The sequence below is a fragment of the Dipteris shenzhenensis genome, chromosome 14 (assembly GCF_047967505.1).
Source record: "Dipteris shenzhenensis isolate YYH24624 ecotype China chromosome 14, Dip_SZ_1.0, whole genome shotgun sequence".
Taxonomy (NCBI): Eukaryota; Viridiplantae; Streptophyta; class Polypodiopsida; order Gleicheniales; family Dipteridaceae; genus Dipteris; species Dipteris shenzhenensis.
The window spans coordinates 37121402-37138216 of record NC_141609.1 but is presented as its reverse complement, the minus strand read 5'-3'; the positions used below and the strand labels follow the sequence as shown (position 1 = coordinate 37138216).

The window sequence follows — 16815 nt, the reverse complement described above, 5'->3', positions numbered from 1 at the left end:
AAACCACGAAGTCTGTGAGGAAAACAAAAAAAGTTAGTCTCTATTAGGAAGGCAAGTAGAAATTTTCTTATCTACATGTTATTGATTTCTAGATTGAGTATGATGCTTTGAAATTTTATAAAGGAAAAGAGTTATTGTAACTATTAACAATGAGAGAGATAAATTTTATATAGGGTTTAGATATAATGGGATATAGGACTAGGTTATAAACCACAGTCTATCATTGGTAGAGTGCTAATATTAGAGGGAATTTAGAAAGCATGATAGTTTAACTATGGTACATCAAAATAATATAATAAGTAAGATATAGTCATGTGACTCATATCCAATTAATCCATCAATTTAGGAAATCATCAAACTATAATATAGTATCTTTTGACATCTAGAATCTAGCCTATCATCTTTGTTCTAGACTAGTAAGGATAGATGTCAATCAAGGTACTCAATAACACCAAGAAGAAAAAAGATTAATCATTTAAGGGGCATTGCCAATCAACATATGTATCTATAGACATGAACCGAAGCACACAAATATGAAACACAAATCATTCAAGACTTTATAGGTAAGAGCAATATCCATTGAGTCTAGGCTTGGACCATTAAGATAACACGCCCAAAACTACCCAGTCCAGACCTCATCATGCCATAAATACCTCAAGATTAAAACAAGCAAGAAATAAAACCCATGCCTAGTGCCACTTAGAAATATGATTTTTGTGGTTCTATCCTCTTATTAATCAGCTACCTGTAAAATAAGCCGAGGGTACTTATGACATGTATAATGCTTTTAAGAATTGCTTTGTATATGTATGTGTAATGCTTCTAAGAATTTCTTTGAATATCATAATTATGAATGAGAACTATTCTACCCTAGAGGAACGATTCTTATCTCATTTATGTTCTCTTATATGTAGAGAAATGATATCTCATTTATAATCTCTTATATGTAGTGCTTTCACTAATTTCCAATGCTCTTATGTATGTTCTTATCGTATTTATGCTCTCTTATGTGTAGTGGATTCTTGAATTTCCAATGCTTTTACTATTTTCTATTTTATTCGTAGGGTTTCCATAAGCCCTATGTGGTATGAACACATGTTTAATGACATTGTTATAATGTGGTATAGCGTATGGCCTTATGTGAGCTACAGCCAAAAATGTAGGTTAGATAGACAATTCCATTTCTATACGTGCTCTCGCTAGTTTTTCCTTGTCTATGGTCATTTTGGAATGTGAGTCTTTCCTTTCTTTTGCAAAGATAAAGTCATAGCAGCATGATTCAAAGCTAGGAAAGTTTTCTTGAGCCTGAAAATGATGCATAAGAAATCAGAAAACAAAAGGCTCTCCTATATTGCCCCACCATAAGAGGATGTCTTGAACATGATATAATTATTCATAATGATTAGTATGATTTCTATAGATGTATCGACACTTGGTGTAGCATTTCTCCTTAAAATGTTTGTAATGTTTTCCTCTTTCTTGAATTCTACCATCATTATATCTATTAGGTGTAATCTCTTAGTGGGTTATTTCCTCTAAATGAGTAAAGAATTCATGGTTAGGGTTTGCAAGAGTGGTTAGAGGGAACAGCTTACCCCCCGCTTGCCTCATTATTTGTTGGAATTTTTATAAAGTGTTGAGTTATTATATTGATTTGTCCATTGTTAGTGTTGTAATTAGAGAATTGGTATATTTGTTGGCTATTACTTAGTCTCTTCCTTTTTCATGACATGACGATGAATGACAATAGCCTATTTAGCAAGTAAATAATAGTAAATGGAAGGTTGGCAATGGTTAGGATGAGTCATGACCTATGTTTAAACACATTATCTTTATCATGTCAAGATCTAGACTTGGCCTTATTTTCTAGTTTTTTAATAGCTATTTGTTTTTTAGTGTTAAGATCTAGACTTGGCCATATTTTCTAGTTTTTTAATAGCTATTTGTGTTTTAGCTTTTATTTGTGTTTTAGCTTTTATGGCCTTCTGAATACCCTACCTTCATCAAATGGTTAGAGATGGATGCTAGTAAGAATTTTGGACTTGTGCACTATGTCTCTTTATTGCATGTTGACTCTTTGGCCTAGTCCTGAATTGTTAATAAATTCTATTATATAGGTATTAAATGGGATAATTTTGTTAGATACACCTTTGATACTAGCCTAGAACATGTCATATAATGAACCAAGAACAATAAGAAGGGATTTTTCATTCAAGTTAGTCAATATTTACTGCATAGATCCACTACTAGACTCTTATACAAGGGGGATTATATGCGCTTTCGAGGGAAATGGACAACAAAAAATACTCATTAAATAAATATAGAAACCAATTTACTTTGTATAAGCTCACCATTGTGAGCTCTACTAGGACTACTATAGAACATCTTCGCTAACGTAAAAATTTTAGGACCCATTATGTAAGGACATGTAAGAAAGCTATGTTTTACTATTGGACATAAGTAATGGACATTTTTGTAATGGACAGAATTAACCCTCTTATGTAAGGGCATATATAACAAGATTATATGGAATCACAAACCACACAACCATCAATACCTAGACCACAAGGAGTAACTCCAACACAATTTCATGTTAAGAAGTGATCCCTATCCATATCCATTACATAAAATACTTAAATTTGCCTTTCAAAACCAAGATATAACCCACTTTATGATTCCAAGGCTATGCTGAATTGCAAACCATGCAAGAAGAAAAAAACCCGTCACACTTTTGAGAAACAAGTACAAGCTCAACCAAGCTTATAGATGGCAAAAGAGTTGATACTAGTGAGCCATTTCATCCTGTTAGGTAAGAAATGTAAACGCTATGAGGACTCCAACCAAAATAACAATAGATAAAAGCTATCAACCATTCAAGAATTGAGTGAATAGAATAGCCATGAAAAGGATATATACCTTTATTCTAAGAGAGCCTTGTTTGAAACAACCACCAATGCACAAATTCATTTACGCACCGACACTCACAAGAGGCCCCCTTGAGGTTTCCTTGGGCATACTAGAGGACACCACAAAATATGAAACGAGAGGTCAACACCTATAATTCCAAACAATGGGGCTAACTATTGTCAAAATGCTAACGAAAAGTAATCTTGGAGGGGATTTTAAAATACTTAACTAATATTCTTATAGTATATACATGTATGGAGGGGACTTTAAAAATCAAAGTTGCAATGTGTACATATGGAAGAGGGGAAAACACAATTATACTAAAAAATGTAAATTTAAAGATACGTAATACACAATGTATGTTGAATGTGTGCCTATACACAATGTATGTTGAATGTGAGCCTGCTCACATGTTGCATGTACATATGTATATACACCAATGCCTCCAAATCTAGTATGTCCGCTAGAAGGGACGTGGGATTATAAAATGACGACCTATGCTTATGGCTACCTAAATTGTTTGAGCTCCAAACAATCAATTTATCTCTTTGGTCAACTTGCAAAGGAAGGGCACTACTTCTAAGGGCAGCTCTGCGACCCTTGCAAGGCTAATCAACGCAATTTTCTATTTCATCTTGGTAATGAGGTAATCCATCTTTTGGAAAGGACTTTTGACCACTTTCATTGGGAGAAAGTCATATCAATACCAAAATCCTATCAATACCAATGCAAGGAGGAGGGGAGGGGAGGGGAGAGGTAAGATGACGTGAGGTGAAGTGAGGGTGGGGGGAGGGGGGCGAGGGCTATGCTTTGCTTCAAAAATGGCTTTCAATTTTGTTTTGAGCAATGACCTTTCCATGGATGCAAATAGTTTGTAGTGCAATACTTGAGCAATGTCCTTTCCATGGATGCAAATGGTTTGTAGTGCAATAGTAATGATCAATTCATCACTTTGGTCAACTTGCAAAGGAGCACTCCACGTTAGGCCAACTCTACAATGTAAAGGGCTTTTGAGCTCTACTAATTGTAGGCCTGCCAGTGGGGACAACTATGATCAATGCAATGCCATCAATGGGTTGTGGGCTAGGGGTATGAGATAAATAAGTACATAACGTAGTGCAAATGGTTTGTAGTGCAATACTTGAGCAATGTCCTTTCCATGGATGCAAATGGTTTGTAGTGCAATAGTAATGATCAATTCATCACTTTGGTCAACTTGCAAAGGAGCACTCCACGTTAGGCCAACTCTACAATGTAAAGGGCTTTTGAGCTCTACTAATTGTTGGCCTGCCAAGCTCTACTAATTGTTGGCGACAACTCCGATCAATGCAATGCCATCAATGGGTTGTGGGCTAGGGGTATGAGATAAATAAGTACCTATTACAAAACCTATTGATGTAAGTCTACAATTAGGAATATCATGGCCAAAGTAAAAGAGGATAGCCTCTTGGGATACCATAAAACAAGTAACAATCTTGGGGGGAAAAGAATTAACCCTAGATATCCTAAAAGATAAGAATCTGAGAGAAAGTGTGGAAGTGTCAATTTCAAAAGTTTAACTTCATTTGAAAACTACATCCCTTCGTAACTTATTGCTCTTGCAAAATAGGAGATGGTTACCAAGATAAGAGTTAGCAACCCAACTTGAAATCTTAGATTGCTCAACTTCATAACATTTAGGCTTTTTGTGGTTTTGTAGCAACTTCATATCAGCTCGGCGTTCTATGGAGATACCATAAACCAAGTAACAATCTTGGGGGGAAAAGAATAAACCCCAGATACATCCTAAAAGAAAAGAATCTAGATAGTCTGCAAGTATGAATTTCAAAAGTACAACTTCATTTGAAAAGTGCAGCTTTTCGTAACTTAATGCCCTTGTAAAATAGGAAGATAAGAGTTAGCAATCCAGATTTCAAAACCCCAGATACATCCTAAAAGAAAAGAATCTAGATAGTCTGCAAGTATGAATTTCAAAAGTACAACTTCATTTGAAAAGTGCAGCTTTTCGTAACTTAATGCCCTTGTAAAATAGGAAGATAAGAGTTAGCAATCCAAATTGAAATCTTAGATTGCTCGATGTTATAGCAGCTAGGCTTCTGTAGTTTTGTAGCAACTTCATATCAGCTAGGAGTTCTATTTTGCAATTATGCAAAATAGGCATGTCACAACTATAAAAGGCACTTTGATGTAGAGAACCAAAGGCTTAAGGCCTTAACACATCAATGGTTTATTTAAGAATCTACGTCTCACTACTCCCATCCTTGACAAAGTGATCTAGGATTGCACATAGCCACTTTTTCTCATGTCCTCATCCATGGCCTTTGAGACCCTATGAATCCCTTGTTTAGAATTGGAAAGCATCCTTGTCCCCACCTAAACCATGAAATGTTGCTTCGTATCCTTGAGACCCTATGGACCAAAACATGTGCTTTCGCCCACCTAGTACACATGAAATGGTGCATGGTGTCCTCCCATCCCTAGTACTTTTGATTGATAATACATGGTGGGATAGGAATAGGATAGTGTGTTTCTTAGCCACAAATCTGCAGCAAATATGCCGAGCATTTTTGTTCGTCGGATCTTGTGTTTTGGAACAAACTATCTGACAAAAACCCCTACTATAAATGATTGTAATTTATCTGTGCATATTTGCATGCATACTCCATAAAGCTCGCTCACATAAGCATATGCTGCATGCCCTATTGCTGTGATTTTCCTAGTCTGAAGGACATGATGCAGCAGGTACATACACAGCGGCAGTTTGTCAAGCTGACATGCACCGCGAATTCTATGGGAATCATCGAGAAGAGGAAGAGGACCTCGCATGAGATAAGCTTCCCGCTCTTTTTAGACAAGACTGATCATACAAACTGGAGAGTTGGCTGGATGGATGGCTATCACAAAAGTCAGCTCAGACCATTCAGATATACATGCTACTGCGAGAAGTAGGGGATCTGCTGTGCCAATGTCCTGAAAGGAAAAGCTATCGCTTGACCCAAGTCTCACTCTTCCTCGCCATGGCCATAAACTACGCAGAAGCACATTCTAAGAATCATCGCTAATATTGTTTGCACGACCCGCCTATTAAACTATTAAAGAAGATCGTTAAGCTTCTTGAAGGTGCTTTAAGCACTCGTCAGCCAAAGTTTTCTGTACTCTACACCCAAAAATTTAGCATGAGTGGTGCTACGCTCCCCGATAATAACTTTGAAATAATAATATTTATTAATAATGCTCTCTACAGAATTAACCCTCTTACCATTGCGTTGTCAGATCTAAAGATTCCGCAATTAGACAAGTCTAAATATTCTCTTTTGAACTTCAACTCCGCTTGACTAATTTGCACATTTACAATTGAATCAGGATCCTACTCCCTCCACAGCAACAGTTGCTACTGTGGCCATGCTAAGGCTAGCTCCATCGAAGGGTCCCTTGTCACCTTGGAGATTACAACCTGGGGAACCCTGGTCATGCAGGTAACCATTAGTTGCTGGTGATCTGCAAGATTCTACTCTCCCACCTGGTATTCTGCCATTCAAATGACCAGCAGCGACTCTGGGTGGTGGGCATTCTATACCACTACGAGGAGGCACAAACACCAGTGGCAGATACTCGTCCGTATCACAAGCAAACCTCGAGTTCCGAAAGTGTTCTTCCAAAGCAGCACGACCCTGCATGCAAAAACGATCACTTATACCACGGAGGGCCTGCAAAACAGAATCTGAAACATAGATGATACATTTTCGTACATTATCGTAGCTCATCAGAAGAAATGCTACTGCATACCTGTACTCGGGCATAAGCAATCTGGCAAATCTTTCTGGAATTAAATGCTTCCCAAGCCTGCTCATGGAAAGCCTTGTAAAATTTTAAGGTTGCTAACGCCGTAGTGAAGTTTACGAACGCATAGCCCAAATTGCATCGATTCCTGCACTCATCCAGAAAGAATCTTTGGTACCCAACTTCGGCAAAGCATCAATCATATGGCGAAGTGAGAAGTGAAATGGCTATACAGGATGGAGGATGAACACTTACTTGAAATCAATAGGAAGATATACAAAATCATATGCAGACTGGGGTTCACTTGGGTATCCAATTTGACTGTTGCATCGCAAGCAGTGCTGATCCAAAAGCGATAGCAGCATCTGCTGGCTGTCAACACAATTTGCTTAGATCAGTCGGGTGCTTCAGGATGTTCAAGCTGTTCAATGACAAACAAACCTTAAGGACATTTGGCAATTCTTGCGACTCTTCTTTCTACCTGTACTTGTTAGGGATGTTGCGAATCATCAGTGTCGTTCGGGGGCTGTCCAGATTCAAGTGTGCCTCTCTCTCATCAAACCTATACTGGATATGTGCTTCTCGGGGTGAACTCCTAGGAGTGAGCCCCGTCTTCCCTGTGAAGGTGGGCTCACGAGGAACAGTTGCGGTCTCGATTGGTGACCTGCCGTCTCCATCAATAGTATCAGGCATATCCAACTTTAAATGGGTTCCATTTCCATAGCAATATCCATTACGTCGCCTCCTTAGTGCAGAGGCCTCCCCATTCCTTGATCCATTACTGATATGCCTTGCTCCATTTCCATGCCCATTAGTACACCTTGGAGAACCGGACCTGGAGTTGAACTCAGAAGCTGCTCCGTTGAGTAGTGCTCTAGGTGTAGTGGGCATCACCATCCCGTTAGGATTTGGAGTCCCACAAAAAGATGCAGGGTAGGGCCTTGGCTGAGGCTGGCCTTCAGGAAATCTCTGCCACGGTTGTTGAGCCATTGGCGGTCCATTACCCAATGGATAATTAGGCCAAATAAATGTAGCTGGAGCTCCTCCGGGAGTTCCAGGCAATGGCTGAGATCCTAGACACGGTTCTCCGTTCCAATTAAGTGATTGAAGTGGTGCTGCCATGTGAGTGTGAGACCTTCCATTCCCCATACCGTTACCTGCACCGAGATGCATGTTCGTTCCTGGCATTTCTGCCTGAACATGGGCTCTCGCTCGACGTGCTTGGCCTCCTGGTCGACTGAACTCAATCTTTACACACTTCCCACAAATTTCATGTCCATTAAGAGAAGACCATGCAGTGGCTGCATCACGAACATCATAGAACTCGACAAACTTATGCTGACGTTTGGTAGGGGTTTCTCTTAATTCTTTCACCTCTCCTGCAACAGAAGAATTCAAATTAAGTTCCACCTTCCAAAAAGAGGTCGTTTGCATACTCATACTAGAGAACATGAAAAGGAATCCTGCTTAAGTTGAAAGACCTCCAAACTTTCATGGGTTTAATCGAAGAATGTGGATATTATCCATAACTGCACCAAAAAAGAACAAATAGGTATCGTGATTATGAAAGACAACAGGAAGAAAACATCACTCACCATATTTCTGGAATACTGCTCGGAGTTCGTCTAATGGCACATCTGCATCTACATTAAAAACCACAAGCGTGCCTTGATTATAAGCATCCGGAACCGCCATTGTCAGGGATGTGGTGTATTGTGCCCAGACTACATCGCCGCCGATAAGGCCTTTCGACCCGCTCTCACAAAGCCCATTCTCGCCGTTTCTCTTACTCTTTAAGTCAGTTGCACAGTAATCAGTATAGGGTAACCCATTTGGGCAGGTCCTCTGAGATTGAAACTGAAGCTGAAATTGTTGCTGCTTCCTAAGGTGCTGACTCTGAATGTCCCTCAAAGCCTCCCGCGCATGTCTGAGGTCGTAATAATGGGCGATCACAACACCTTCTGGTAGCCTTTCAAGCTCCAGCGCTCGTAAGGGACCCCAGAATTCAAGCTCCTTGCCCAGTTGAGCTTCTGTCAAGGTCACCGCCACCCCAGTCAGAAGAAGTGTTCTTGATATATGCTCTTTCCAAACTGGAGGCGGAGGTCCTGGAAAGGATTGACTAGGAAAATACACGTGGGGGTCGATGCCAGGGCAACAAAACGGCGCAGAGGATGGCGGTGGATGAAAAGCAGCCGCTGGCGGTAAGCCGACATGAGTGGACTGCGGTGAGACGAGAATTGGGGGTGCGGGAGGCCTACAACCTGGTAAATTGGTTCCGGCAGGAATTCCGACGCCCATCGGTGTTCCGTCCCAAGAGGTCGGTGTAGGAGGGACTGCGCCGTAGCTCAACGGGCCTCCGTGATCAGCGAAAGCCGGGACGGGGAAGGGAGCACCACTCACTTCAGCGTTGTACGCAACATGCGCCATCTCGGGCGACATCGAGAAAGGATAACCGAAAGAGGGGACAGGCACAAGGTGGTGATTCGGGACGCCGGGAGGAACAGAAGCAGGCAAACACGGCGTAAACTCACGAGCATTAGGATCCAAATTCCTCATCTCGATGGAGCGAGGGGAGGATACGAGCGAGGTGGGAAGGCAATACCCATTCCGAGAAGCTGGTTGATCGTCTGCAGACTGGTATCGAGAAGCATGATCGTCGAGAGGTCGCTGCTGCGAGCGAGGCGGTTCTACTCCTGGAGCTTGATCCGCCATAGCCAGGAAGGGTGGTCGAAGCTCTTTCGTTCTCTCGGGATATCGTTTCCTCGACGATGTCTGCTTCAGATGATGGCTCCTGTGCTCCATATTTCTTGAATCCCTGCTCGGAGAATCCTCGCCATCCTTCCTCTTCGCGCAGGTTGTGCTCTCGCACTCCTCGGAACAATTCATCGGCGTACACTTCCCATCTATATTCTGTTCTTGAGCTTCTCCTTTCGAGGACTGCAAGGACAAACGCCCCAGCCTTTCATCCAGCACTTCTGAGGAAAGCTCTACCTCCTCAGAACTACGATCACCCAATTCCCTGTCCGGATTCTTCCCCTCCTCCTTCGCCTCCAAACCACCACTCCCTTCACCGCTTGACATGGCCGGACAGCTCAGAGAAAACAGCTTGTAAGCCTGCGGGAGTTCACAACGGGCTTTGCATGAATTGACGTGGGACTGATACTCGAAGCCTGAAAGAGTCTCAGTTCGCGCGATGCTAAGCTGATAGTCGGCTGGTTGCTCCCGCTCACGAGCCTTTTGCCCACCATGAGTAGGAAACAATCCAAAGGACAGTAGCAGTTCGCGGACTAGTTTCAAAGAACGGGCGGTTTAATCAGGCGAAGGGCGGCTCAATTTAGGGAAGTTACGATCACAAAACTGATCAGCAGGGCGAGGAGGGGAGGAAAATCAAACCTGCGAGGAGAAAACCAAACCGTGAGTTTGAGAGAAAGCAATCAGAAAGCAGCGAGAGAGCGATGGTGCGTTCAAAGCAGGGGGGATGAGAGGAGATGCGGGGGAGGGCAAGCGACTCATCCAGCATTGATAAGGATGGTTTTTGGGTGAGTGCTGTGTGGCTCCAGGTCTGCAATGAAGCAGCAATCGTTTGAGCAGAAGAGGGAGGATAGGGTTGTCGGTGAGCTCTCCTCTCTCGCGCTCTCCGAAGCAGTCACGTAACAGGAAGGAGGAGGAAGCGCGATGAAAGCAGAAGAGAAAGGAGAAGGACGTACCAGGAGGAGGGAGAAGGAAATGAGGAGAGAAAAAATTGAATCGACGGAGGGGAAGGGAGGAAGGTGAAGAGAAAATTGGTGAGGAAGACGAAGTGACTGAAAGGGAGTGACGAAGGTAGCAAGGTACTTTGTGTGTACAGTGATGGAGGATGGCGAAGCTAAATTTTTTTGAAGTAACAGCGAAGGGACTAGAGCTCAGAGTGCCGGACTAGAGCTCAGAAGAGCAGGAACTTCCAAGTTGGAACTTGCAAGAGAGACACACTCTCACACAAAAATAACACACTTTGGTGTAGTGTAGTCAAAACGTGAACTTATTTAGGGCTTCCCCTCCTGTTTTGGCTTTCTATTATTATTATTCTCTCCTCCGCTTTCTTTCCCCAATAAAGCGCTAGAAAAAGGGCGGAAAAGAAAAACAAGCCGCCCCCCTTAAACCCTCACCCATGCAACTATATATATAGGTTGCAACATACCTAATCGATTAGCATCCATTGGAGAGACCCTGAACTCCTACTTCGTATGCCTTCCATGGTCACTTTATACCATAGAGTCAAGCATCTCCTAGTAATAAAATTGTTTCCTTGATTAAGGCCTCTTCAAGTTATTTATAAAGCATTACACTTGGCACAACAAGAGGCCCTGTTTTCAAGTATGCTGTCTGCTTTACCAACCTCGACCTCCTCAGAACCTCCATTCGTGCAAATTTTAAGACGAGGAAGGTAATTTAAAAAATCATTTGACAATACAATGGCCAATGCTATTATAGCCCCTGCTCTAAAGGACAATTCAATCTCTACATACCCCAAAGTAGGGCTCTTTTACCCCAAGACAACAAGATTTAGCCCCAAAACAACTCAGCCTATAAGATATAGAGAGATGGTTGGCTCTAGGACTTATGTTCATAAAAAGCGTAACACTTTGAACTTGCCACAATCTCCATTTTCCTTCCATGGAGCATCAATTCCAATTAGCATCGTGAAAACTATAGACATTGTCTACATATTTATTTTGCCTTAATTTGCTAACACCTTTGCTAGAAACCAAACTCAAGCAATCTACAAATACTTTTGCTAGAAACCAAAATCAAGCAACCTACAAATTTGGAATCTTGTCAAAGTCAAGGGCTAGCAGCTTTCTAAAAGACACATCAGAACAAAGACCAGCTTCTTCTACTCCCGCTTTGCATCGTAAGCTTAACCCCTTCATCACGATTGCACAAATGTGCTTAATGCCTATCACAAGCCTCTCATAACAATCGTCCTCACAAATGAGCTCTAACCTCTCCTCCACACCTATTACAAGCCTATCATAACCAATAACACAAAAATCTGCTCTTAATGATTTGAAGAAGCGTTACGGCTTCTTGTGATAGCTCACAAGATCCTCACCAAACATAGGCAAGGTCCATGAAGCAACATTAACATAGTACTAATGCTTTGGGAATGGCTCAAAATCTAAATGGTATGATTTTGCACATGTTTTTGTTCAATTAAAGTTGCATTCTTAGAAACATTAGGCAACAATGTGACCATGTAGCTCTTTATCACACTTAAGTATAGGCCTATTAAGCATTGTTAACTTAGCAGTGTAGGTGAATGTGTTGAACAACCCTAGAAGAAAATAGGTCCCCCAATGGAAAACAATTTGGAGGAGGGGGAGTTGATTGATGGAGCCTTGGTTAAATTATTAGGCAAGCTTCAAACTACCTTCATTGAAGAAATCCTACCTTTATGTAACAGTTTGAGGGTGGGAGACGAGAAATCTTCACCACAAGTTTCAACGTGGGAAACTCTCATGTTGCTGCCAATAGTCCCCCACCATTTCATGGGCCTCTTGGATCATCATCTACATCGACAGCTCGCAATTTCCTTATTAAGTACCATATTGGAGCCACAACCCATCCATTCCTCATGGTTCAATTCACCTTCTATCTTCCTCAAACCTCCATATTGTTGGGAAAATCTCCATCGTGAAATGTAGCCTTCAAACTAGTTGCTTGCGAACTTTCCTCGTAGGACATCAATCCCTAAAACCATCCCCCATTACATCAAAGATGTCACAATACTTTAAGAGGACCCACAATGTCTCTTAACGAGGAACATAAAAATTTGCCTTTACTCACCATCCTGGAAACATGGATGAGATAGCAATGCTAGACTAGTATCCTTGAGTTTTGATGGCGACAACAAATCCACCATTATTGCTTTATGTGAACATAATGCATGCTGAAATAGATCTAGAACTTCAAGACAACAATAATGACCATATCAAACAATGTAGGTGTTAGAATCTTGAGTGAAGGCTTAAATGACAATGGTTTGTGGGCTTAGCGTCGAGCAACTCAATAGGGAGTAAGGGTAATGACCCATGTCTCGGATCCTTTTATTTCGCACACGAGAAATGAAATCCATTAATAAAAATAGAAAAATATAAACGGGGATAAATACCTAGTTTGTAAAGCTGGCCTAGGGCACACTCTTGATTGGCTAGAATAATTCAACAAACCCAAAATTCCAATTCGAGTACTCGAAATGAAGTGTGGTGAGGCCTTTGTGTCATAGATCCTTGTGGACCAATGCTGGGGAATACTTGTGATGGGTCACCATCTTCCAATGAAAGGGATCCACTCCCCAACCCCTTTTCAAGCCAGGCCCAACGTTTGTGGCCCAACAAACCTTGATGGGAGCCAATAAGCACATGGATGATGCCAACAAAGGAGATGCAATAGAAGACGCGAAGTGGGCTACGCGATAAAAAGCCCATGGCAAACTTTGATGGTGGTGTACCTGTCGAGTCTGTTTTGGGTGGTTTTGGGAAGGGCGGGCAGAACCCTAGAACCGCCTCATTTTTTTTTGCCCTTTCGTACAATAACCGCCTCTGCGAGAAGCGGCGGTTTCGCTTTACCTGGCTTTGCGCGCCCGCAAACCCGCCGCCAGGCTGGCGGCCCCCGCGTGGGCGGTTTCTTTTACGCGCGACGCCGCCGCCGCGCCCCTAGAGGCGGCTCCGCTAGGGCCCTTCTAATGCTAGCTAGGCGGCGCGGCCCCCACCACCAATCGGTAAATATGCAGTAATGGACTGTGTTTTATAAGCGGCACGCCCCCACTCATCATTCCGACCGCTTCCCAGACACAAACTCCCGTCCGCCCGAATCTGGCCGCCGCGCCGCCACCGGCCCACCGTACGCGGTCGGTCCCACGCCGCTGCCATGCCGCCGGCCCGTTTTCATAACCATTTTTATTTTTTCTTTTCCTACGCACACAATCCCGAGATACTTATTCCCTTTTTCTTAATTTTTAAAAACTATATACCGCCCCTTGCATGCCTCCCCGTCACGACGGCTCATGAGTCATGAGTCATGACATGCCTGGCGCGCTCCTCAATTCGCCATTATTATTTATTTCGATTTCTTTTTTCGTTTTTGGCAGGGGTTTTTTTTTTAATTTATTAAAAAGAAACAAATAGCCCCGGGGGCCGGGGCTTTCCCGTGCATGCATGCTACGCTACGTGGTTGGATTGGCTAATCGAACCAGAAGGAACTGAACTAGAATCCAACCGAATTGAACGAGCCAGAATCCTTGAAGGCTTACCGAACCCCCCGTCGCCCATCATTTAGTAGCGGCCCCACCCCATCCGTGCATATGTGGCAGCAACTATCACCTCTGCTTCCCCGCTGGCGGGCCCCGTCCCAAGCCGAAACCTCGTATGCGGTGCCTACAAGGCTGCCAGCTCGGACGAGTACCGGCCAGGTCGCCGGGGGGATGCCTTTAAGAGAATAAAATAATGATTACCTTCATTCCCCAGGAGTTAAAAAAGACCGGGATTCACCTGCGCGGGCCAGCTGGGGCCTGCCACGCAGCCCCCATTTAGGAGTGCGGGCCCCGACACCGCCAAAACAGAATTTTCGCGTCCGCAGCCCTTCTGTCGGGCTGCGGACTTGTGTCCGGTTTTGCAATCGGGCCTATAAAATTTGAGAGGGGGGCGTGACCAGTGGCCCAGTGGTGGCCGGCCGATCAGATTGCTGTCACCGCACTCCCTTTGATAGGCCAGGTTGGCACGTGCGACTTTATGACGGCCGGCCTTCTCCTTACGCCTCGAAATCTCATTACGGCTCCTCGTTTAAAGCAGATTTATGGACGGGAAGACGCCTCTCCTCTTCTCTACTTAATTTAAGACACCTCATTTACTCACCCCCCTCTTTCTTTTAGTCTCTCGATGTGACAGTGCTAATACTTCTTGACGTGATGTTTCAATGCCCCCCTCGCCCCCTCTCTCTCTCTCTCTCTTCTTATTGTGCGTTATGCCCCCACCACACGAATCTAAAGTAATATATTTATATGATTGAGAAGATTTATATCCGTTTTTCCTCCCTCTCACTTACCCATCCTAGTTTCTTAAAAAGTTCCTCGTTCCTCAAACTCTTGTCTCCTCCTCCCCCTTCCACAAAGTGCCATTTATTTCCCTCCGTTCCTCTCGACTCCAAAAGTTTTTGTCTTCCAAATTCCAACCCTCCTGAAAGCTCCAACTTCCAGGCTCCCAGTACTTTAACAAAATGATGTGCCCTCCCAATCCGAACATCGCCAACATCATGTCTCTCGCTCGGAGCTTTCCTAGTGGGAGACTCCTGGGTCAAGGGCTCAGAAGCATGTAGCCCCTGGCACATATGCATTATTATTTGAAATCTCCTTGTCTACCAATGTCACAAGGCTCTCACTACTCTGGTGTGTAATCGAAGGACTATCCCATCAAAGTGATTTAACCAATGAGCAAATTGCATGTCGCATACACATGCTCTCCCTTGTAGCAGACATATGGATCACATATAATTTGTATAGGTATGGGGCTCTTACCTAAGGCCAAAAAATCATAGCGCACATGCCAAGGCTGTCTATCCTTCTTTGACATATATCACCCCATCTTCTTTTTTCTTCCTTTTTCCTGGGTAAGAAATGTGAGGCATATGAAATAAACATCTACTAGGGATCTCTTCCTACATGTATCTCTTCCTCCTAAATGTGAGGCATATGAAATAAAGGTATTCTAGGGATCTCTTCCTGCATGTATCACCCCTTCTTGTGGATTTTATCTCCTTATGAAATGGGAGACATATAAATAAAGATCTCTTCCTACATGTATCACCCCTTCTTGTGTATTTAATCTCCTTCTGATATAAAGGGAGAGCAAAATATATATAAGCACATCGAGTTTTAAGTTTTGAATTTGAGCTACAAAGCTCTATTTAAGCTATGGAAATTGTGGCCCTAACATGAACTCAAACATGTTATAGCCCTCCGGTAGAGTTTCTAACAATGTTAAAAGAAATCCTGCCAAAATGCTAGAAGCACTTCCACTATTTGCATGCAACGATGATGTGACGTCTACTTGATGCCTTTTAGCATGGCCTTCAAGGATTTGTCCATGCGAGGTTCTATGGTCAATGTTGCTTGCTAGTGTGCTACACTTTCCAAGGTTTATCCACTGATGCTGATGGAAAGTGTGCTGAGTCCCCGTGGCCTCCGACAAGAGGTCAACATTTGCTTAAGTTTATCTAGTCAATACTACCACCAAGTTATATCTTTGTACGATGACCATAAGCAAGTATCTGAGAATTGCAATCTAGTGCTGCTACCAAGGTTTGAAGGTACTAAAAAAATGCAACATATCCAACCTATCGAAAAGAGTAATCACACTAAGTCTAAGGAATCGTGTTCAAAAGAAGATACGATATACAACAAAATTGTCTTAGTTTGCCTTTTATTTTGAAGGGGCACAATCCCAAGGCACTAACATATTTAAAAAATGCTTGTCATCATGTGCCATGCTCGAGGTGGCGAATTCAAAATGACCTCACTTGTTGTATTGTACTAAAGCTCAAATAGATTAACCCTATGCACGCCTTCAAAGGAACCATTCCGTATCAAACATAGATAATCTTTTTGATCCATAGTACCTTCACCTAGGTCCTTCAATGAAGACTCTGTTTTCTACTCTCGAGATCACAATTTACTCTATAAGTTTTACTTGTGACTAGAAAATCTCGTAGTAACTCTATATGCAACTAGCTTGGTTCATAATAACTGTTAATGCAACTAGGTAGGCCTTGCTCTCTTTTATTAAAATAATATTCACTCACCGGTTTGGATCTTGCTCTTGGCATTGCTAGAAGTTGGTTGGAGTTTCTCATTTATCCTTGAGCATGTAAGGAATTACACTAAAAGCCCTAGGTACCAATAATTTGACACTTCCCTTGCATGGGCCAGAATTTTTTCCTCTATTTAAACATTCAGAATAATACTAATGGCACATCTTATTTTATAGTTTGTAGAGCTTCCTCTTTAGGTCCATGTGGGTTTTAGACACAATGTCATAATATCTATTTCTTCCATCTAAAAGCCATAACAAATGCCACCATGGCAATAGGAGACAT

At 42.5% G+C, this 16815-nt stretch overlaps 1 protein-coding gene across 2 annotated transcripts; it reads right to left on the bottom strand.

Annotated features, from left to right (window-relative positions):
- Nucleotides 1-6152: 6152 nt before the first annotated feature.
- On the bottom strand, nt 6153-10573 carry TEL1 (terminal EAR1-like 1). Of its 2 annotated transcripts, none has more exons than XM_087384663.1 (6): nt 10395-10573; nt 8283-10080; nt 7169-8066; nt 6943-7059; nt 6694-6835; nt 6153-6578 (listed from the first exon to the last, which is right to left on the bottom strand). In XM_087384663.1, exons 2-6 carry the CDS (start codon nt 9766-9768, stop codon nt 6267-6269), a joined length of 2955 nt encoding a protein of 984 aa, XP_087240789.1. In that variant the 5' UTR covers nt 9769-10080; nt 10395-10573; the 3' UTR covers nt 6153-6266. The 2 variants fall into 2 exon arrangements, with proteins under 2 accessions (XP_087240789.1, XP_087240788.1); XM_087384662.1 differs by lacking the exon at nt 10395-10573 and adding an exon at nt 10081-10388 and having other exon boundaries at nt 8283-9974.
- Nucleotides 10574-16815: the final 6242 nt, after the last annotated feature.